General features: G+C 45.3%; 1 protein-coding gene across 8 annotated transcripts in view; it reads left to right on the top strand.

Annotated features, from left to right (window-relative positions):
• PRKAG2 (protein kinase AMP-activated non-catalytic subunit gamma 2) overlaps positions 1 to 17620 on the top strand; it is a 403677-nt gene that overhangs the window by 326577 nt on the left and 59480 nt on the right. For all 8 annotated transcript variants that reach the window (XR_012655174.1, XR_012655175.1, XM_075062183.1 and 5 more), the window contains one exon: positions 12113 to 12222. Coding sequence is in view for 6 of the 8 variants with exons in the window: in XM_075062183.1 (XP_074918284.1) it covers positions 12113 to 12222 (110 nt within the window). In the remaining 2 variants the exon portion in view is untranslated. The remainder of the gene's footprint in view (positions 1 to 12112; positions 12223 to 17620) is intronic.

Raw genomic sequence — 17620 nt, 5'->3', positions numbered from 1 at the left:
TGGTCTGCAAATTGAGATTTGCAAGGCATTTGTGTCAATAGACAAGAAGGGCCAGCTAACGGCCAGGACAAGCCTGTAAGTGGCACAGGATGTGGCAGAACGGCTTCCAGATTCATGTCATCAGTGGTCATTATGTGGCAGGCATCCTGGCTTTAGAGATCAGAATTCCTTAGAAGTCTAAATGATAGTGGAGGACTTTCCCTTCAAAGTAGCTGAACTATTCAGCTCTAATGAGGCCCTCCATACATAGAGAGGCTCATGAGTCCTTCAGAGTTCCCTTGGAGAGGAATTTCAGACTGGCTTGTTCCTCTCAGGGATCATATCTGCCTCCCTTCTAGCATCAAAGAACATCCAAACCCCCTAGGAAATGTCACTCTTTCCACAGGAAGACTGTGAAAGCCTATTACACCATCCCACACCAGCCAACCCTTCCAGTCTCAGAAGCGTCAATTTTGATGGGACAGTTGAAAGAGGTGTTCTACTCTACCAACTCTAAAAATTCTAGACCAGGGATTCTCAAACTTCATTGCACCATGACCCTGCATTTCTGACAAATATTACTACACCCCCCGAGGAGGGTGGACTGAAGCCTGAGCCCATCCAGGACCTGCTGCCCCATGTAGGGGGACCAAAGCTGAAGCCCCACCATCCCTGGTGCTGGGGGGGGAGGGGGCCAAGTCCAAGGGCTTCAGCCCCAGCCAGAGGGCTTGTAACCCTAGCCCTGCTGCCAAGGGCTGAAACCCAAGGCTTTTGGCTTCGGCCCTGGGGCTCAGGCTTTGGCTTCAACCCTGGGCTCCAGCAAATCCGAGTCAGCCTTGGCAACCCCATTAAAACATCCTCATGACCCACTTTGGGGTCCCAAACCACAGTTTGAGAATCCCTGTTCTAGAGCTTTCCTTTCAAAATAGTCTGATATACCACTGACTAAATCTTTGAGGGTGGCGGTGGGTGCTCGGGGTGGGGGGAGCGGATGACATTGGTGGGGCCAGCAGTCTCCCTATCTGGCTCCGTGCTTCCCTGGAAGCGGTGACATCCCCCTTGCTCAGCATCTAGGTGCAGGCATGGCCAGGCAGCTCTTCGTGCTGCCTCCGCCCACAGTGCTGGCTTCACGGGTCCCATTGGCTGGGAACTGAGAGCAGTGCCTGAAAGCAGCGTGCAGAGCTACCTGGCCATGCCCCTGTCTAGGAGCTGAGCAAAGAGGATGTCACCGCCTCCATGGAGCCCCCAGGTAAGTGCCACCCAGAGCCCACCTCGCCCCAGCCCCCTGCCACATCCAAACTCTGCTGCGGCTGCTGGGAGACGAGGGCAGATTAACCCACAACTGCCCCAGCAGCGGCCGGTGTGACTGACGCAGGGGCTGCCTGAGCTCCCCCAGGCCAGATGCACCGGCTGCTGCAGAAGTCACTGAGGTCACAGTTTTTATCGGTATCAGTTGTATTACTGTATTAGACTTAGATTTGCATGTTTTGTTTTATTGGTAATTCACTTTGTTCTGTCACTACTTAGAATCACTTAAATCCTACCTTCTGTATTTAATAAAATCACTTTTTTACTTATTAATTAACCCAGAATATGTATTAATACTGGGGGGGGGCAAACAACTTTGCATATCTCTCTATCAGTGTTATAGAGGGCGAGCAATTTATGAGTTTACTCTGTATAAGCTTTATACAGAGTAAAATGGATTTATTTGGGTTTAGACCCCACTGGGAGTTGGGCATCTGAGTGTTAAAGATAAGAACATTTCTGTAAGCTGCTTTCAGTCAAGTCTACTGCTGTTGGGGACGTGGTTCAGACCTGGGTCTGGGTTTGCAGCAGGCTAGCGAGCCTGGCTCAAACCAGGCAGGGCACTGCAGTCCTAAGCTGCCAGGGCAGGAGAGCAGGGGCAGAAGTAATCTTGGGGCATCAGTTGGCAGCTCCCAAGCTGGGTTCTGTGATCCAACCCATCACAACTATATACATAAATTCGTCACCAAGGTAAGTTTGTGATTAAGCATCTTCCGATCTTTCTATTCTAAAATATCCAAGCCTAGTGTCAGTTCAGTGTTCCTGCAGTTACTCCTCCATTAAGCACACTATTCCTGAGTCCCCAAAACTTAGGGGGACTGTTGGGCCATTTATCTATGCCAAACTTGATAGGCAGCAAAGCCTTGTGCTAACTGCTTAAGATGATGCCTTACAAGATACAGACCAGTAGGTTTCTTGAATCACTGCTAAACAAAATTAAAATGGTAAAGCCAGCTCTATGGGCTACAACACCTAAAGCCCCTTCCCCATCCCTTTTCAGGGCCGCATCTCAAGAGGATCCATTACTTCTAGAGAGAAGCATGAGGATGTCCTGACACAGTAGAAGAGATCACTTCACAATATGGGGGAAATGGAGTTTACAGGCTATTTCCCTATCCTGGACCTGTGGAACCTCAACACGCTAATTTGCAAGCTGAAATTCAGGATGGACATGCTTACATAGATAATCCCAACTCTGGAGTACAGAGACTGGTTTGTGTATCTCAGCCTTCAGGATGCAAACTTCCACATATTCATCATTCCACACCATAGGAAGCACCTACAGTAAGCCAGGATCACTACCTGTATCAGGTACTGCCCTTGAGAATCACCACAGTATGAAGAATGCTACCAGTCCAGTACTAAGGTGCTATCAGTAGTGGCAGCTCACCTGAAAAGGTGCAGCATCACCATATTTCCTAACTTGGGAGATTGGCTCATACAGGGCAAATCTCAAGAGACCTCTGAACACATGTTCACTTGCTTCCAGAAGTTAAGCCTACGTCAACAAACAGAAATCAGCTTTAATCCTGGTTCAGATAATCAAATTCATCAGGGCCTACCTACCTCAAGGCAAGTTATTTGAACTGTTTGCCGTAACTTTTCAACCAGAGAAGAACCGACATATCTATATAAGATGATGTCTCACCCTCCGCAGTCATATGGCCTTTTGCACATCATAATACCATATGCTAGACTTCACATTGAATGCTGATAGATTTTGGTTAAAGCTGGCTTTGACAGCCAACAGACATCACCTGGACATCTCTCCTCATCCCACTCTTGGTCCTATTATCACTGAAATGGTGGAAAAACCCAATAAATGCCTGTAGAGGGGGTCCCTTTCTGGGTGCCTTTGCCATCCTAGCCTATGTCATGGATCCATCCTTGTTAGGGTGGAGTGTACACATGGACAGATTAAAGGTACAGGGCTCATCCTGCCCAAGGAAGAAGAGAACGCCCATCGATTTCGTAGAACTCAGAGCTGTACAGAAGATCTGAAAATCCTTCCGCCACCTAATAGGATAGTTGGTACAGATCATGACTGACAAACATGAGCACCATGTTTTATATCCACAAATGTGCAGTAAGGGCTTTCTCTCTCTCAGGAAGCCATCAGGCTTTGGAATTGGTGCCTCAAACATTAGTTATTCCTGAAAGCAGTATGCTTTCCTGGACCACAGAACATGCATGTAGACAACCTCACAGATACTTCCTCCCAAATAATGAACTAATGACTTAAAGACCAGATCCTGGAGAATGTCTTCAAGGCTTGGGGCAAGCCCAGGATGGACTTCTTCACCACTCAATACAAGAAGCATCAAATTCTGCTCAAGGGTAGGAATAAGTCCAAAAGTCATAGCAGATGTGTTTCCAATACCATGTTCAGGAGACATGATGTGTGTGTATCTCTCTTCCCCACCGCTCCCCAACACCTCTGATTCATAGAGTGCTCTGCAAACAAGATTCAGCCAAGCTAATCCTCATAGCTTTTGCATGGCCCAGGCAATAGAAGTTTAGCAACTGTGAACCAATCAGTATCTCAAACCAAAACCTTACAGCTGCTTCCAGACCTTCTGTCTCAGGACCATGGACAAAACCTACACCGAAACCTGACAGCCCTGCTGTGACAGTGGCATACTAGATACCACTTTATGCCAAAATCTCCATGCCTCACTTGGATATTGCCAAATGCATAGTAGAAACTCGGTCTGTCTCGCCTGTGTTTAATAGTTCTAAAATAAGTATTAGAACTGTAAATAGACGTTATTGAATGCTTGTAAGTTGCTGCATGCATTAATCTCACGTACTTAACATACCTGTCTCATATTGTAAGGTAGTATTTGAGCATTTGCATTGTAATTCTCTGTGTAAATCACCAGACAGGAAAGAGACATGAATTAGTGAGAAATGCTGGTTCCTGACCAAAGGGGTGAACTGCCCAACAGAGAAGCCTTTGTAGAAGGCTTCCCTCCACGTGGAAAGGAGATGTACAAAGTGAATTATTTCCATCAGCTGAACCGGCAGCTCAGAGAAGGGCGGGGGGGTGGGAGGAATAGTTTCTCCTTGTCAGGAACTTTTATTTCTGTGCTGCTTGGATTCTCAAGGGCAAAGATTTGTAGGCATAAACAAGAGATCCCCAGTGTGTAGCCTGAGTTAGTCCTAAGGAACCTATAGAGTTTGCGTATTACAGAAGCTTCTATTACCTTTTGAAACTAAGACTAACTCATTTGTATGTGTTTAACCTTGGAAGTAAGTCTTTTTTCTTTTTCCTTTTGTATAATACATTTTTAGTTAGTTAGTTATAGGACTGGCTACAAGTGTTCTCTTTGGTATGAGATGTAAGATACAACAAATCCAATTATAAGTGACTAGTCCCTTGAGAGTGGAAGTAATCTGAATTTGGGTGGAGGGTTGGTGTAAGGGAGTTTTGGAGGCTTACCTGGGTGGCAAGATAGGTCGCAGTGCCCAAAGGGGCTGTCTGTGAGTCCATGTTAAGGCTATTAGTGCTTGAGGAGTTTACATTTGATGAGTGGTTGGTGAAATCCACTTGAAACTAATTTGGAGTTTTGTGTCCCGCTTCTTAACTGTCTGCCATGAGCTTGATACTCATGTTCTTGAGTCACTGCAGAACTGTTTGACACCTGCATATCACTGCATAGCTAGGTGGATGCCAACAATAGAACAGGAAAGTTCTTTCAGAGTTAGGTTCATCTTGTTGATTCTTTTTTGCTGTTAGGGAAGTTCTCACAATCTAGTAAAATGGGCAATATTTTTCTCACTAGTGCCAGAAATCCATGATGCCTCATCACTCTTCAAATACTTGGCTATTTACTGTGGTTAAAACACACAAACCTGTCTCTCAGTTCTGTCAAGTTGCACCTAGTGGCCATATCAGCTCACCATCCACTGGTGGAGTTCCATACAATATTTTCTCATCTGTTCGTAGTTAGGTTCCCAGGAAGGCCTAGTTAAAGTATTCCCACCAGTTAAGAGACTTCTATCCCCATGCAACTTGAACCTGGTACTCTCAGCCCTCATGAAGCCAGCCTTCAAATCTGTGGCCTCTTCTTCCCTACTGCACCTTTCCATGAAAGTGATATTTTTAACTTCTATAGCTTTGTGCCAGAAGAGATAGGGAAATGCAGGCATTGGCTGATCTGCTGTACTCTGTATTCTACAAGGACACTCTTAATTTTGTTCAAAAGTAGTAATAGAATAAAAGATGCAGTTTGACAATCTCAATCAGAATGGCCTTTCCTGTAGCCAAGGGAGAGCCACCACTCACAAGCCGCATCTGTGACACCACTGTGTAATTTGCCAGTATTAAACGTTGTTACCAAATTTGGCCGTTACTTTGGGGTATGCTCATTTATTAGGGTTCCTTTTCAGGGGAGGGGAATTCTGTAATTTTATTAAGGTACTGCTTATGTCACTTGTGTGTTCATATAGAGCTCTACTCCCTCTGCAAGTCCCCTCCCAGTGGAGCTTTCCTGCAGGACCTAGGTTCCCCATGGCTTGGTGCTTCCAGCCCCAGAACCAGATGAGCACGCACGCAAGTCTGAGCAGACCAGGTCAAGCAGCACTTTTAAGCTGTCACCCTTATATGCCCCTGGGCTCAATAGGCTGGGCCAGGTAGCACTTCCAAGCTGGTACCCTTATATGCCACAGGTTTAGCACGTCCCTGTCCACACTTTCACATTACAGTTATACTGGTAGTAACCCACTTGATGAGCAAACCCCACAGTATTTTGAGCGCAACAGGGATCTTTAGCTTAGGTATAAAAAAAAAAAAGCGTTGCTGTAGAGTAAATGGGGGAAGCTAAAAACACACAAGACTAAAGTTCAGGGAGAGAGAAGCAACCAGCTTAACCGTAAAAGTTATTTATTGAATCATGGTGATAACTACACAAGGAGAGCCTAAACCCACATAACAGTTACATTATTAAAGGTTAATACCTGAGGTAGAAAAGAAAAGAGAGGGATCTCGCACACTCCATAAAGCTTGAACTGGTGAGGGTTCCCAGGTGGTGGTGGTAGTTCAGGGTCCTGAGTGCTGGAGAGAAGCAGAGCCCCCAGCACAATCAGTAAGGAGAAGATGGTGTCCCAGTGGAACTGATGCTTAATTTGGGTCCCTGTATTAGAACACTTGGGCATAGGTAGGGGGTTTTGTAGAGAATACAATGGTTCAAGGGAGAACACTAGATTTGTTTATGGGTAAACTAATGACTCAAAGGTTTTCTTTAGGCTAGACAATAGGAGCTGATCACTCTTGGCTATGGGTGATGTTTTCTTCCAGGGAGCTCACAATGCAGTTAGGCTCCTTCAGTATTTTGATTATCAGTCAAGGATTCATTACTAGATTTGGTCTGATAACTGCTCAGCTGGGTGTGTGCAGGCACAGGTTCACTAACATTTGGAGCAGAGATCCCCCATGATGCAGTGCTTCCCTGCTTTTCTGGTCCCAGAGTTCAGTGCAGTTCTCTGTTCTGTATGCTAATGGAGATGCCGTAATCTTCTCACCCTTGTCAGAAGCGGTCTAAGTGTATTTTCCAACACCCTTCACTGCTCTCTGCAAGTCTTTTCTCTAATCAGTTTTGGCTCAAGCAGAGACTGGTAGGGGAGGGGAGATGTCTTTTATGAGTCAGACAGGCTGGATATCTGGTTCCCCAAGAACACAGAGTTGACTGGTATCAACATCTGCAAAGCAGTTGTGTTTGCCATCAGTATACATTCTCAAAATATTGTCCCCTAAACTCAGGCTTCCAAGTCCGATGCTGCATTTGCTAAAGCAGTTTTTCACTTGTCTAACTAATCACTCCAAGTCCACCTCCTTAACTCAGTCACTATTTGGGAGGTACCATCAGTGGAGTGTGCATATGGACAAGCACTTCAAGGAGAATGGGAAGTTGCCTTGAATTCCAGTTACCCTTGTACACTAACTAGTGTCCACATACACATTCTGCAATCTGCCCTTTCATCCTGTCTACCTCTGAGTCCTCTTTGGCAATCCTCTGGTAAGAAGGAACCAAATAGCATCTGATGCCCTTTGCCCTTGTATGCTGTTGTCGCAGAGTATGATGACTGGGAGGCCACATGTGGACTGTATGGATCAGCTGTTGTCAACTCACGGTCTGCATGCAGCCCAACTAACACACAGCTGTAGCCTAGCTCAGGTGTGTGCTAAAGGCCACATACTGGTCTGCCAGCTGCCTCTTGGCCCCGCATGGCAGGCTCAGGGTCCAGGCTGCAGGCTTTGGGCTGTCCTCCCCGTGGTCTCATGCAGTGGCAGGGCTGAGGTTCAGGCTGTGCCTCTGCATCCCCCCTCCACCTCCCCACCCCCTCACACAGCAGCAGGGTCAGGCTCCAAGGTCCTGGCTGCCCCCAGCCCCACGCAGCAGCAGCTTTGGGGCTCCTGGATGCCCCCTGACTCTGGCAGGGTTAGCGTCTGGGTCCCGATGGTCCCCCAGCCCTACACAGTGGGGTCCAGGATCCCTTCTGCCCGCTCAGCACTCTGGTCCTGGCCCCACTCTGTGGAGGGGTCTCTGGGCAGAGGGTTCTGGGTGGAGGAATTGGGGGGCAGGGGAGGTTAGCTAGGGGGCACTGTGGTTTTCAACCTGCGGCCCAGGTAACACGTTGAGAACAGAAACAAGTTGAGAACCACTGCTATTGAACTGCTTGTGAAATGTTTCTAATCTTGAGGCATATGCCCACCATCAGTTGAATCTGCATATGAATAGCACATCTTGAACTCCAGTTACTCTACGCAGGCTTTTCTGTGGTGCTTATCACTATTTATTTGTATCTGAATGCATTGTTTCACAGATAACAAACTTTCACAATTCCTCTGTAAGTGGAGGAGGCAGTATTATCTCCATTGTACAGAGCAGGGAATTGAGTCACAGACTTATAGATACTGCTGATCTTAATTTTGAGTGCCTAACTTAAGACACACAGGGCCTGATTATTTCAGAGTTCTTAACATTATGTAACACACTATTGGAAGCACAGCTCCCACTGACATCAGTTGTAGCTGTGAGCTCTTAACATTTCTGAAAAATCAGATCTCAGGGACTCAAGTTGGGCACCAGAAAATAAGAAACACACAATTAATGACCACTTCTGAAAAGCTTGCTATAAGGGACTTGCTTGTCATCACACATCCCTGCCTATGTCATAGAGAATCCGATTCTCCAGGGCAGCATTTAGCTGCCTTAGCCATGAGACCTTCCTTTCTCTTCCTGTAATCCCCTGCCTAGTTGACTCCTCACCTACTAACTTTTGAAAGAAATGAGACTGGGGTCCCATAGATAAGTCTCCTTTACTACAGAACCCTGATTTACCCCCAGAGCAGGTCCATAGTGTGTACTGAACAAGCGAGGGGTCCTGTAGAGAAAATAGTATGTGATCATGTAATTAAAGACTATCATAATGCATGTTCACAAGGGGAGCGTGTTCACAAGGGGAGCAAATTAAGCCTTAATTCTGGCACTTCCTAACTTTTGAGTCCTTGACTTCACTACCTTAATGTTCTTTTATCAGTTAGTTTGTATGAATGTAACTTCCTAGCTTCAAAAAAACAACCATCTGGTGTCGTCTTATGGATAATCACATGGTCATCAGCAGGTTGGAACCATTAGATCCACTACACAGACTGTTAGAGGTCAAGTGTTAAAGTACCTGATAGTAGTAGTAGATTGTCATCCTCTGTATGGACCAACACTGGGGGATGACATACTATTCCAGTGGATTTCACAGATACTTGCTGACCTAGAATAGAGACACTTCTTTTAATCTTAAATTTCATCCCAGGCTCTGGAGGGGAGCATGCACAGGCTGTTCATCCCATCTTTCCTCTCTACCTCCCCCCGACACTTGACTCCTGCCCTGCCCCTCCTGCCTGTTCATGTATTTTCTGAGTCCTGTTCTCCTTGCTTGCCCTTCTTGCTTGCCTTGTCCCACTCTAGTTCCCATCCATCCTCCCTCAGTTCTTTGTGCCCAGTCTCCTTGCCCAGCCAATTCTAAATTCCCCCTTTTTGGTTTCTCGTCCAATGTGTTGGGTGCACACGCACCCAGGCTGGATCACAGTCCTTTTCCCCAGCTGCTGCCGGGCTACTATCGGTTCCCTTGTCCTAGTCTCTTTGCCTAGCCAGACTCTGTTTTCACTTTTCCTCATCTCCTACCCTTCCCAGCTCTTTGTCCAATTTGTGTTTCTGTTCATGTCCCCAGTCTCTCTCTCCTATCCTTCCTGACAGTCTGTCTCACTAGATTCCTTGTCTCAATCTCCTTCCCCTCTCCCTGGTCTGGCATTCGTCCCATCTGCATTCAGATCAGATGGTTTCCTCCACACTGCTTGGGTGCCAGCAGGGTTGGAGCGCAGCAATGGTGAGTGCCATTGAGTATATAGGAGAGACAGGCTCCATGCTCTCAGTTCCAGTGCTCAGCCCACATTGCCCTGAAACAGCCATTATGGGGAAGATCCAACTTTGCCCTTGTAGCCTTGGGCTGGGTGGAATATGCTCAGTTGCTCTGGGGTTATGTAAAAGCAGCAGAGAATCCTGTGGCACCTTATAGACTAACAGACATTTTGGAGCGTGAGCTTTCGTGGGTGAATACCCACTTCGTCAGACGCAGGTAGTGGAAATTTCGGGGCAAGGTAGTAGCTATATGCTAGCAAGCAGCTAGAGTACGGGTTAGTCAATCGGGAGGAATTGAGGCCCTTCTAGGCAGTAGAGGTGTGAAACCAGGGCGGAGACTGGTTCTGTATTGGCTGCCTTACAGTCTATTGTTTGTCAGAGCTGATGGTGTCAAATATGCGATAACTGAGCTCAGGCAGTTTCCTTTGAAGTCTGGTCCTGAAGTTTTTGCTGTTCAGGTGGCACCTTAGGTAATCTATAAGTGTGGCAGGGAGTTGAAGTGTTCTCCTACAGGTTTTTGTATATATGCCATTCCTATTTCTGATTTGTGTCCTTATATCTCTTTTCCGTAGTGACTGTCAGTTTGGTCCGATGTAACATAGCAGAGAGGCATTGCTGCATTATGATGGGCGTTTATATTACATTGGTGGCGTGCAGTGATATGATACAGCTGATTGGTCTTGGCTGATCTGTAGGTTGGTATAGCTAAACCTCAACGTATCATCGGGATCTATCACTCTGGGACATGATCCCACACTTTCAGGGTCTTGTGGGTGGCAGGGCAATCGCGTGCCACAGAACTTGCCTGAAACGTATTCTGCACCAGCACTGCATCGTCCATGTATACTTACCTTCAGGACATCCATGCAACAGAACCTCGATGCCACTTGTCCACTTTACACCAGCAACACCATCACAGGTCTCTAATCAGAGTTCGCCACACGCTCATGGTTCATGTCCTCTGCCGTTCCCATGTAATATACGCCTATATTGCCGCATGCCCTTGGCTTGTTACATTGGCAAGTGGAAGTCAATACGAAAATAGAGTAATGACACAATTCAGATTCAGGTGGCAATATACAACTGTAGGAGGTACTTCAGCTCCTGGGCACACTATAGCAGACTTAGCGTGGGCCATCCTGAGGCAAACAAATTAGGACCAGACTTCAAAGAGAAACTGTGAGCTTCAGTTCATTGATATTTTGACTCATCAGCTCTGGACTTAAACTAATGGACTTCGTGAATGGCTTGCAAGTCGAACCGTTTCTCTCCTTGGTTTTTCCCACTTACTGTAGACAGTGGCCTATCTCCCTGATTGAACTAACCTCGTTATCTCTAGCTTGCTTGCTAGCATATATATACCTGCCCCTGGAAATTTCCACTACCTGCGTCTGACGAAGTGGGTATTCACCCACGAAAGCTCACGCTCCAAAATGTCTGTTAGTCTGTAAGGTGCCACAGGATTCTCTGCTGCTTTTACAGATCCAGACTAACACGGCTACCCCTCTGATATCTGGGGTTATCTGGGCAGCCCTAGGAGTTGTAAGGCTTGAGCATGCTCAGTGAGGACTGAATCTTTAGAGACTTTAGCTGCAAACTAACAAGTCTCTACTGAAGATGCATAACTGTGATTGCTTTCAGAAGCTTATGATATGGACAAATTTGGGCAGATTTTCATGGGGATGGCAAAAGGCACATTTCTGACACAGTCCGTCTCTGCCAAATTTCAAGTCCTTCTCCAAATCATAAGAATACTAGAGCAATTCAGAGGAGAGGTCACCAGAATTTAACATGGGGATAGCAGCGGGAATAGATTGGTTTGCCCTTGCCTCGTTCTTAGAAATGGCTGAGCTGTTTGGCTGTAATCTTAAAAGCTTGAGGCAGATATCTAGCCCATAAAACTCCTGCCAAAATGGTGTTTGTCAAAGCTCTAAGTGATTTGAAAATAAGGTCTTACGGGAAGTGTTGAGCAACCTTAATAGGTGGTGCTATCAGCCCTGCCTATAACTTGCCAAACTTGCCTACTAGTCCTCCAGTTCCCTGTCAGAGAAATAGCTGTATCCGAAAAACATGGGTATAAAGCAAAATTAATATCCCAAACAAAGAAAATGTTGAATAGACTGGATATTGGAGAAATTTATTGTCTTATTCAAGGAATTCCGTACAATTAAAATCAATGTGACATGTCAGTCTCAAACTGTAATTTCAATGTGTAATCAGAGGAAGGTTGGGTCTGAGCTGCAGAACTCTGATCTGATGCTTGAACCATCTCATTATGTTTGTGTTCCAAAGATTTTTGCTTTGGGACTGTTCATCTTTTAAAATGGTGCCTAAATGATTTGATGGTATGCTTTTCTTTTTGCATTTTAAAAAACCAGATCTTTTAAAAGTGTTCCTTCTTCTTACAGCATCTGAAGAATCGGAAAGTGACATCTACATGCGATTCATGAAGTCTAACAAGTGTTATGACATAGTTCCAACAAGTTCTAAGCTTGTTGTTTTTGACACTACGTTACAAGTAAGTGCTTAAGATTACATTTCGTTGCAGTTCAGTTGCCTTTTAAAATACGCACATAGATATCATCCTCGAATGCTGTGTGAAAATTGATTTCTCTTTAGAGAACTGTTTTTTTGAGATGCTTTTTGGGTCCAAGAATCGGTAATATGTTTTTGAAAGTGTGTACATCTGTATAGGAGGGAACTTTTTCATGTTTTACTTTGAGTCAGTAGTTAGCTTAACCTTCAAATGGACATGGAGCTATACTGACTTTCCAACAGGGGATAGGTAAATGAAATAGTTATCAAAATATGAATATTCTATGATTATGCAGGAGTATGGATGTTATGCAAATTATCAGTGTTTTGAGCCTGGCCTTTTAAGATTAAATAATCCTCTGAATTAAATAAGTGTATAATTCCTTGGAGGTCCTACATTTTATCAGTAAATCATCGATGTATTTCAGCTAGTTTAGATTTTTGGTTTTGTGTGCATGATGTATGCAGTTGCCAAAAGCAGAAAGTACTAAAGTTCAGTCCATTGTGGAAACATTTAAGAATAATTTGTTCTGAAATTAGGCGCACACAATTTGGTTCATTCTAGATGCTTCAGATTTTGTTGGTTCTATTTGGAGTGATTTTTAAAAGAAGCAGCAAAAAGGGGCTATTAACTTTAGCCTGATTAAAAAGACTGAGATGAGATGAGACATGCTCTGCTCCTAGTGTCCCCTGAAAAGATAAATGATGCAGTGGTAACTGTTCATTTGATTTTGGTTTTGTTTTGGTTTTTTTGAAAATTTTAAGAAAAGACCTCTTTCATATTGTAGTATCTTCCTTGCATCAGAATGAATCTATAAGTTAGTTTCTTTATTGTTTACTGTAAGTCTGGTTGCTCTTTCGTGGCTTTAAAATCGCAATTTCACTTTTTCTTTTTTTTTTTTTTTTTTTTAAATGTGCTAGTGGAATAGCAAGTATAACCGATCTGTGTTAGCCTCTAGAGGCTATATGCATCAATTTGATTTTACCTAGGGAAATACACCAATCTAAAACTTGTATTTCTGAGAGCTTGTCTAAACTAAAAAATTAAGTTGACATACAGCCACCACAGTAATTAAAGCAGTAGTTGACATCTACGCTTGCTGTTACTGTCAGTGGTGTGTGTCCTCACCCAGAGCAAGTCTACTGTCTGAAGTGTGGCACTGACAGCTGGAGCCTGGCAGCTGGCCCCTGCTGCCACTGATGGCCCGAGTTGTCAGCTAGGCACAGGTCCCAGATGTGAGGCCATGGCCAACAGCTGGGATTGTCAGCTGCAGTCTTGGGGATGGGGCTCCAGCTATCAATCTCACTTAGGGCTGACAGCCAACAGGCGATATAGTATGTGTCTACATGGACGCTACGTCACCCTAACTACATCGACGTAAGGGCTACATCTCTTGTGGAGGTGGAGTTATGTCTGTGTGGCTGGGGACTCACTTTGGTGAAAGCAGCATTCAAGTGTAGACACTGACATCATTAGGTACACAGGAGAGACAAGTAAGCCACCTTGTGTTGATCTAACTCTGTGTGTAGACCAGGCCTGAGCCTACTAATGTTAATGTCTGTCTTGGAGTGTTTCAGTAAGCCCCCAAGAACATTCTAGTTTCAACACAAATGCCTTAAATTTGTAAGTCTTTTATGTCTGATCACTATCTGTACAGTGACAGGTTTCAGAGTGGTAGCCATGTTAGTCTGAGTGTGCTGTTGGGGTCCCAGTAATAAATGTTGTTGGTGACAGCCATTTTGCTAAAGAAAAGTAACTTGGTTAATGATGCTAGCAGCGTGAAAAGCCCAGTGTGAGAGATTGATTAATCAGTTGTCAAGCCATAGTGAAGTTTATTTGATTGGAAGAAAAACATGAAGATTTCATAGAAAACTTTTGAGTAAAAACATTTGTGGAGAGGTTAACTGACACTTATATTCAGGTAAATAAGTGAACAATTGGAACATAACTTAAAATTTTAATAAAATTAAAGGAAGTAAACAAGTGCATCTGTCCTTGAGAGAGTTAATACCTCAGGATCTTAACATCACAGATCAAATCTTACACTTTACTGGTAATTTAAGACCAAATGCTGTGAGGGAGTCAGTGTTCACAGCTCCCATTGAAGTAAGTGGGATTTGTGCATGCTTGACATCTTTACTGGATCTGGTCCTTATAGAAAACTGACTTACCACTTTTAAAAAGTCCCAAGAAATAATTGTATCTTGCCAAGCTCCTTGGTGCCTCTTCCATAGATTACCAGAACATATGTCGCTCCCAAATATATTTTTGTAACTTGCTTGCAAAATTCACAGGTTCTGTAACTAAACTGTATAAAAGACATAAGAGAGTCTTATCTACCTTACACCAATGTAAATCAGAAGTGATCAGTGGAATTATATTGGTCTATAATAGATAAGGAAGATAAAAATCAGACCTTCATTAATATTTAGTTCTTTACTGTGTTGGTGAGTTACTCTGGAAGAATGTTTTTGAGTAGTTGCTGGATTCTCAATATCCTGTCTCCCCCTAGTAATTGGAGATGGGATTATTTTCAGTCAAGGCTAGGTTTGAGAATGAATAGATTTCTGATTTGGTGGTACAAATCGTGTCTTTAAGACCATCAGAAAACTGTAGTTGTTTTCATGGTTAACAATAAAATTGGTATACATTACATAGTAGTAAGCCTCACTATAGATTATAATACTTCAAAGGTAGATGGGAAGAAAACTCTTCAATACAAAAGGGGCAAGATTCAGTGAAATATAAAAGTACCCAAATATCCTGGAGGATCTTAAACTATATCTACACACTACATGCCACCACTAGTGATGTGTAGTATGTGTAGCTTCATGCCACAGTGAAAATCAGGATGTGTCCACACTGGTGTGTGTAGCTATGCATGTCAATTAAATATTTTCCCAGAGCGGCAGCAGCAGGGAAAGGCTTCATGCTCTCCCTGTGGCCAGAGCTTTTCACTGCAGTGAGGAAACTTTCTGGTAGTGGGGAGGCAGGGGGGAAAAGTTGTGTGACATGTAAGCACCGCAACTGATAGATGAACTTTCTGCCCTCTTGCACCTGACACTTGCCTGGATTTACATCTCCCCTAGGACAACAACAGCAGAGTGTGGGAGAATCCTTGGAGCCCCGATGGTTTTATATCCCATGTGGAGCAAGGAATTCTCTGTCTTGGGAAGAGAGGAGGTAGCTGGATGGGTGTGTTTTTTAGATTTTAAAAATTCTATTAAAAGAACCTTCAGATTACAAAGTCATTAACTAAAAACTTACAAAATGACAGAATTAAGGTTAAGACAGCCTTAGCTCAGCCCCCTTGGCACAGAACCCCTGCCGCATTCAGTGTATGACCCTAGGTCTTATTCAGTGCATACCATCCAAACTGTACATGCAAATTTATTAATTACATCTGGGTATTAGTGTGGTGCTGTCACCATAATATCTGAGTATTTCACAAGTATTAATGTATTTATCTTCACAACACACATGAGATTGGATGGTGGTGTAAAAGTGGGGATGATAACAGAGGCACAGAGAGTAAGGCCAGAATTGTCAAACTAAAGGTGAGTGCCCAGTCTGAGAAACATAGGGTCTGGTTTTTTGTGTGTTGTTTTTCCTCCCTTCTCCCCCCACTCCTAACCCCTGTACTTATCTCTGTTGTAGTAGCCTTTTTTTTATTCATTTTTGTTTTTTGTTTATATTCAGCGCACAACTCCCATTGATTTCATTTGCAACTATGAACACTCACCACTTTTTCAAATTCAACATCAGGTGTTTCAAGTTGGGTCCCAAAAAATGAGGAACACAATTAGTGCCCAGTTACGAAAAGTTTGGTTTGGATGAATTGCCCAGCATCATACACGGACTCTGTTGCAGAAGCAGGGATAGAATCTAGTTCGCCTTCATCTTCCTTAGCCATGATGCCATCTTTTCCCTTCCCACAGTTCCTTGGCCCATTCCCACTGCGTCCTGTGACTCTGGGCAGACCTTGCCATTGCTGCTGAAGGAGGCTGTTGCTGAGTATTTTTTGTTGCAGCTAGGGAGGTGGGAGCATCATGGAACACTCCCCCACTGCTGCTCCTGCTGACTGCCATCTGCTTGCTTGCCTGCCTGCCTCCACCAGCCTGTCCTGGGATTACTGCAGCAGAGAGTCTGTCACAAGCACATGTGGGTGCACATGCACCTTGGACTTTCCCTGCAGAGGACTGGTAGGCCTCCTCCACCTTCCTCTGCTTGTCAAGTTGGCTCCCTCCTCCCCACCTGGGGGAATTTTACTCTTGGGGGAATTCTGTGCCAAAAAATCTGCACACAGTATTTTAAAATTCTGCTTATTTTATTTGTCAAAATAACACAGTATATCACACCAGTTTCAATTATTTTGGTAACTTACTTCAAAATACCTGTCAGCAAGTGTGTCTGTAACAATACATACAACAAAATAAGATTCAGGAAGTGCCTTTTTTGACTGATTCCTTACTAAGCTACAATACATAAATGTATTTCCTCCACCCCTCAGAAGGAGTGCAAAGGCGTGAGGGGGAATCAGGGGTAACAAAGAAGCTGAGGGAGAGGGACATAATTGCTGGGAAGGAGCTGGGGTTGGGGGGATTGTTAGGGAGTTGGGGAACCTCCCTTGTGCAGACCCTAGCTGACCCCTGGACTCTCCCATTGAGTCAGGCACATCTCCCCTGTCTCTGTGTAGCCCTGCACCCCTAATCCCATTCAGCCCCTGGCTTGATGCTACCTCCTCCCCCAAGCTCCTGAGTCCACACCCCAGTCTGTCCTTCTCGTGCCGCCTCACCTGGCTCTGCTGTGAGGAACACAGCCTCTCTGCTGGCCAACTGCCCTCTCTTCTGGCACCGCAGCAGCCCTTGGTGGGCAAAAAGTGTAACTGCAGCACCTCCCCAGCAGAATCTATAGCAGGGGGTTGGCAACCTATGGCACACATGCCAAAGATGGCACGAGAGCCAATTTTTAATGGCACGCGGCTGCCTGCTGGGACTCCACATGTCATTAAAAATCCTGCCGACGCGGCAATCCACGGGGTCCGCGGTCCTGCGCCAGAGTGCTGGCCGAGTGCAGCAAGCCGCCGGCCCCTCCCCCGCCTTCCCCCAGAGCCCAGCCGCCGTCCGCGCAGAGCTCTGGGGGGCTGGGGCTGCGTGCTCCCGCGGGGCAGCATTTGGCTCTGTGGGGAGGGAAGGACGCTCCCCACTCACCCAGAGCCCTGCTGCTGCGCGCACGGCACTCTGAGGGGCGGGGCGAGGTGAAGCGGGGCTGCGTGTGGGGGGGGTGGTGGCAGGGCTCCGGATGAGCGAGGAGCCTCATGGTAAGGGGGCCGGCTCCGGGGCTGGGTGGGGGCAGTCAAGGGACAGGGAGCAGAATGGGG

This window comes from Chelonoidis abingdonii, chromosome 2, assembly GCF_003597395.2.
Source record: "Chelonoidis abingdonii isolate Lonesome George chromosome 2, CheloAbing_2.0, whole genome shotgun sequence".
NCBI lineage: Eukaryota > Metazoa > Chordata > Testudines > Testudinidae > Chelonoidis > Chelonoidis abingdonii.
Note: the sequence above shows the minus strand (reverse complement) of the source record. Positions and strands in the feature narration are given on the sequence as shown.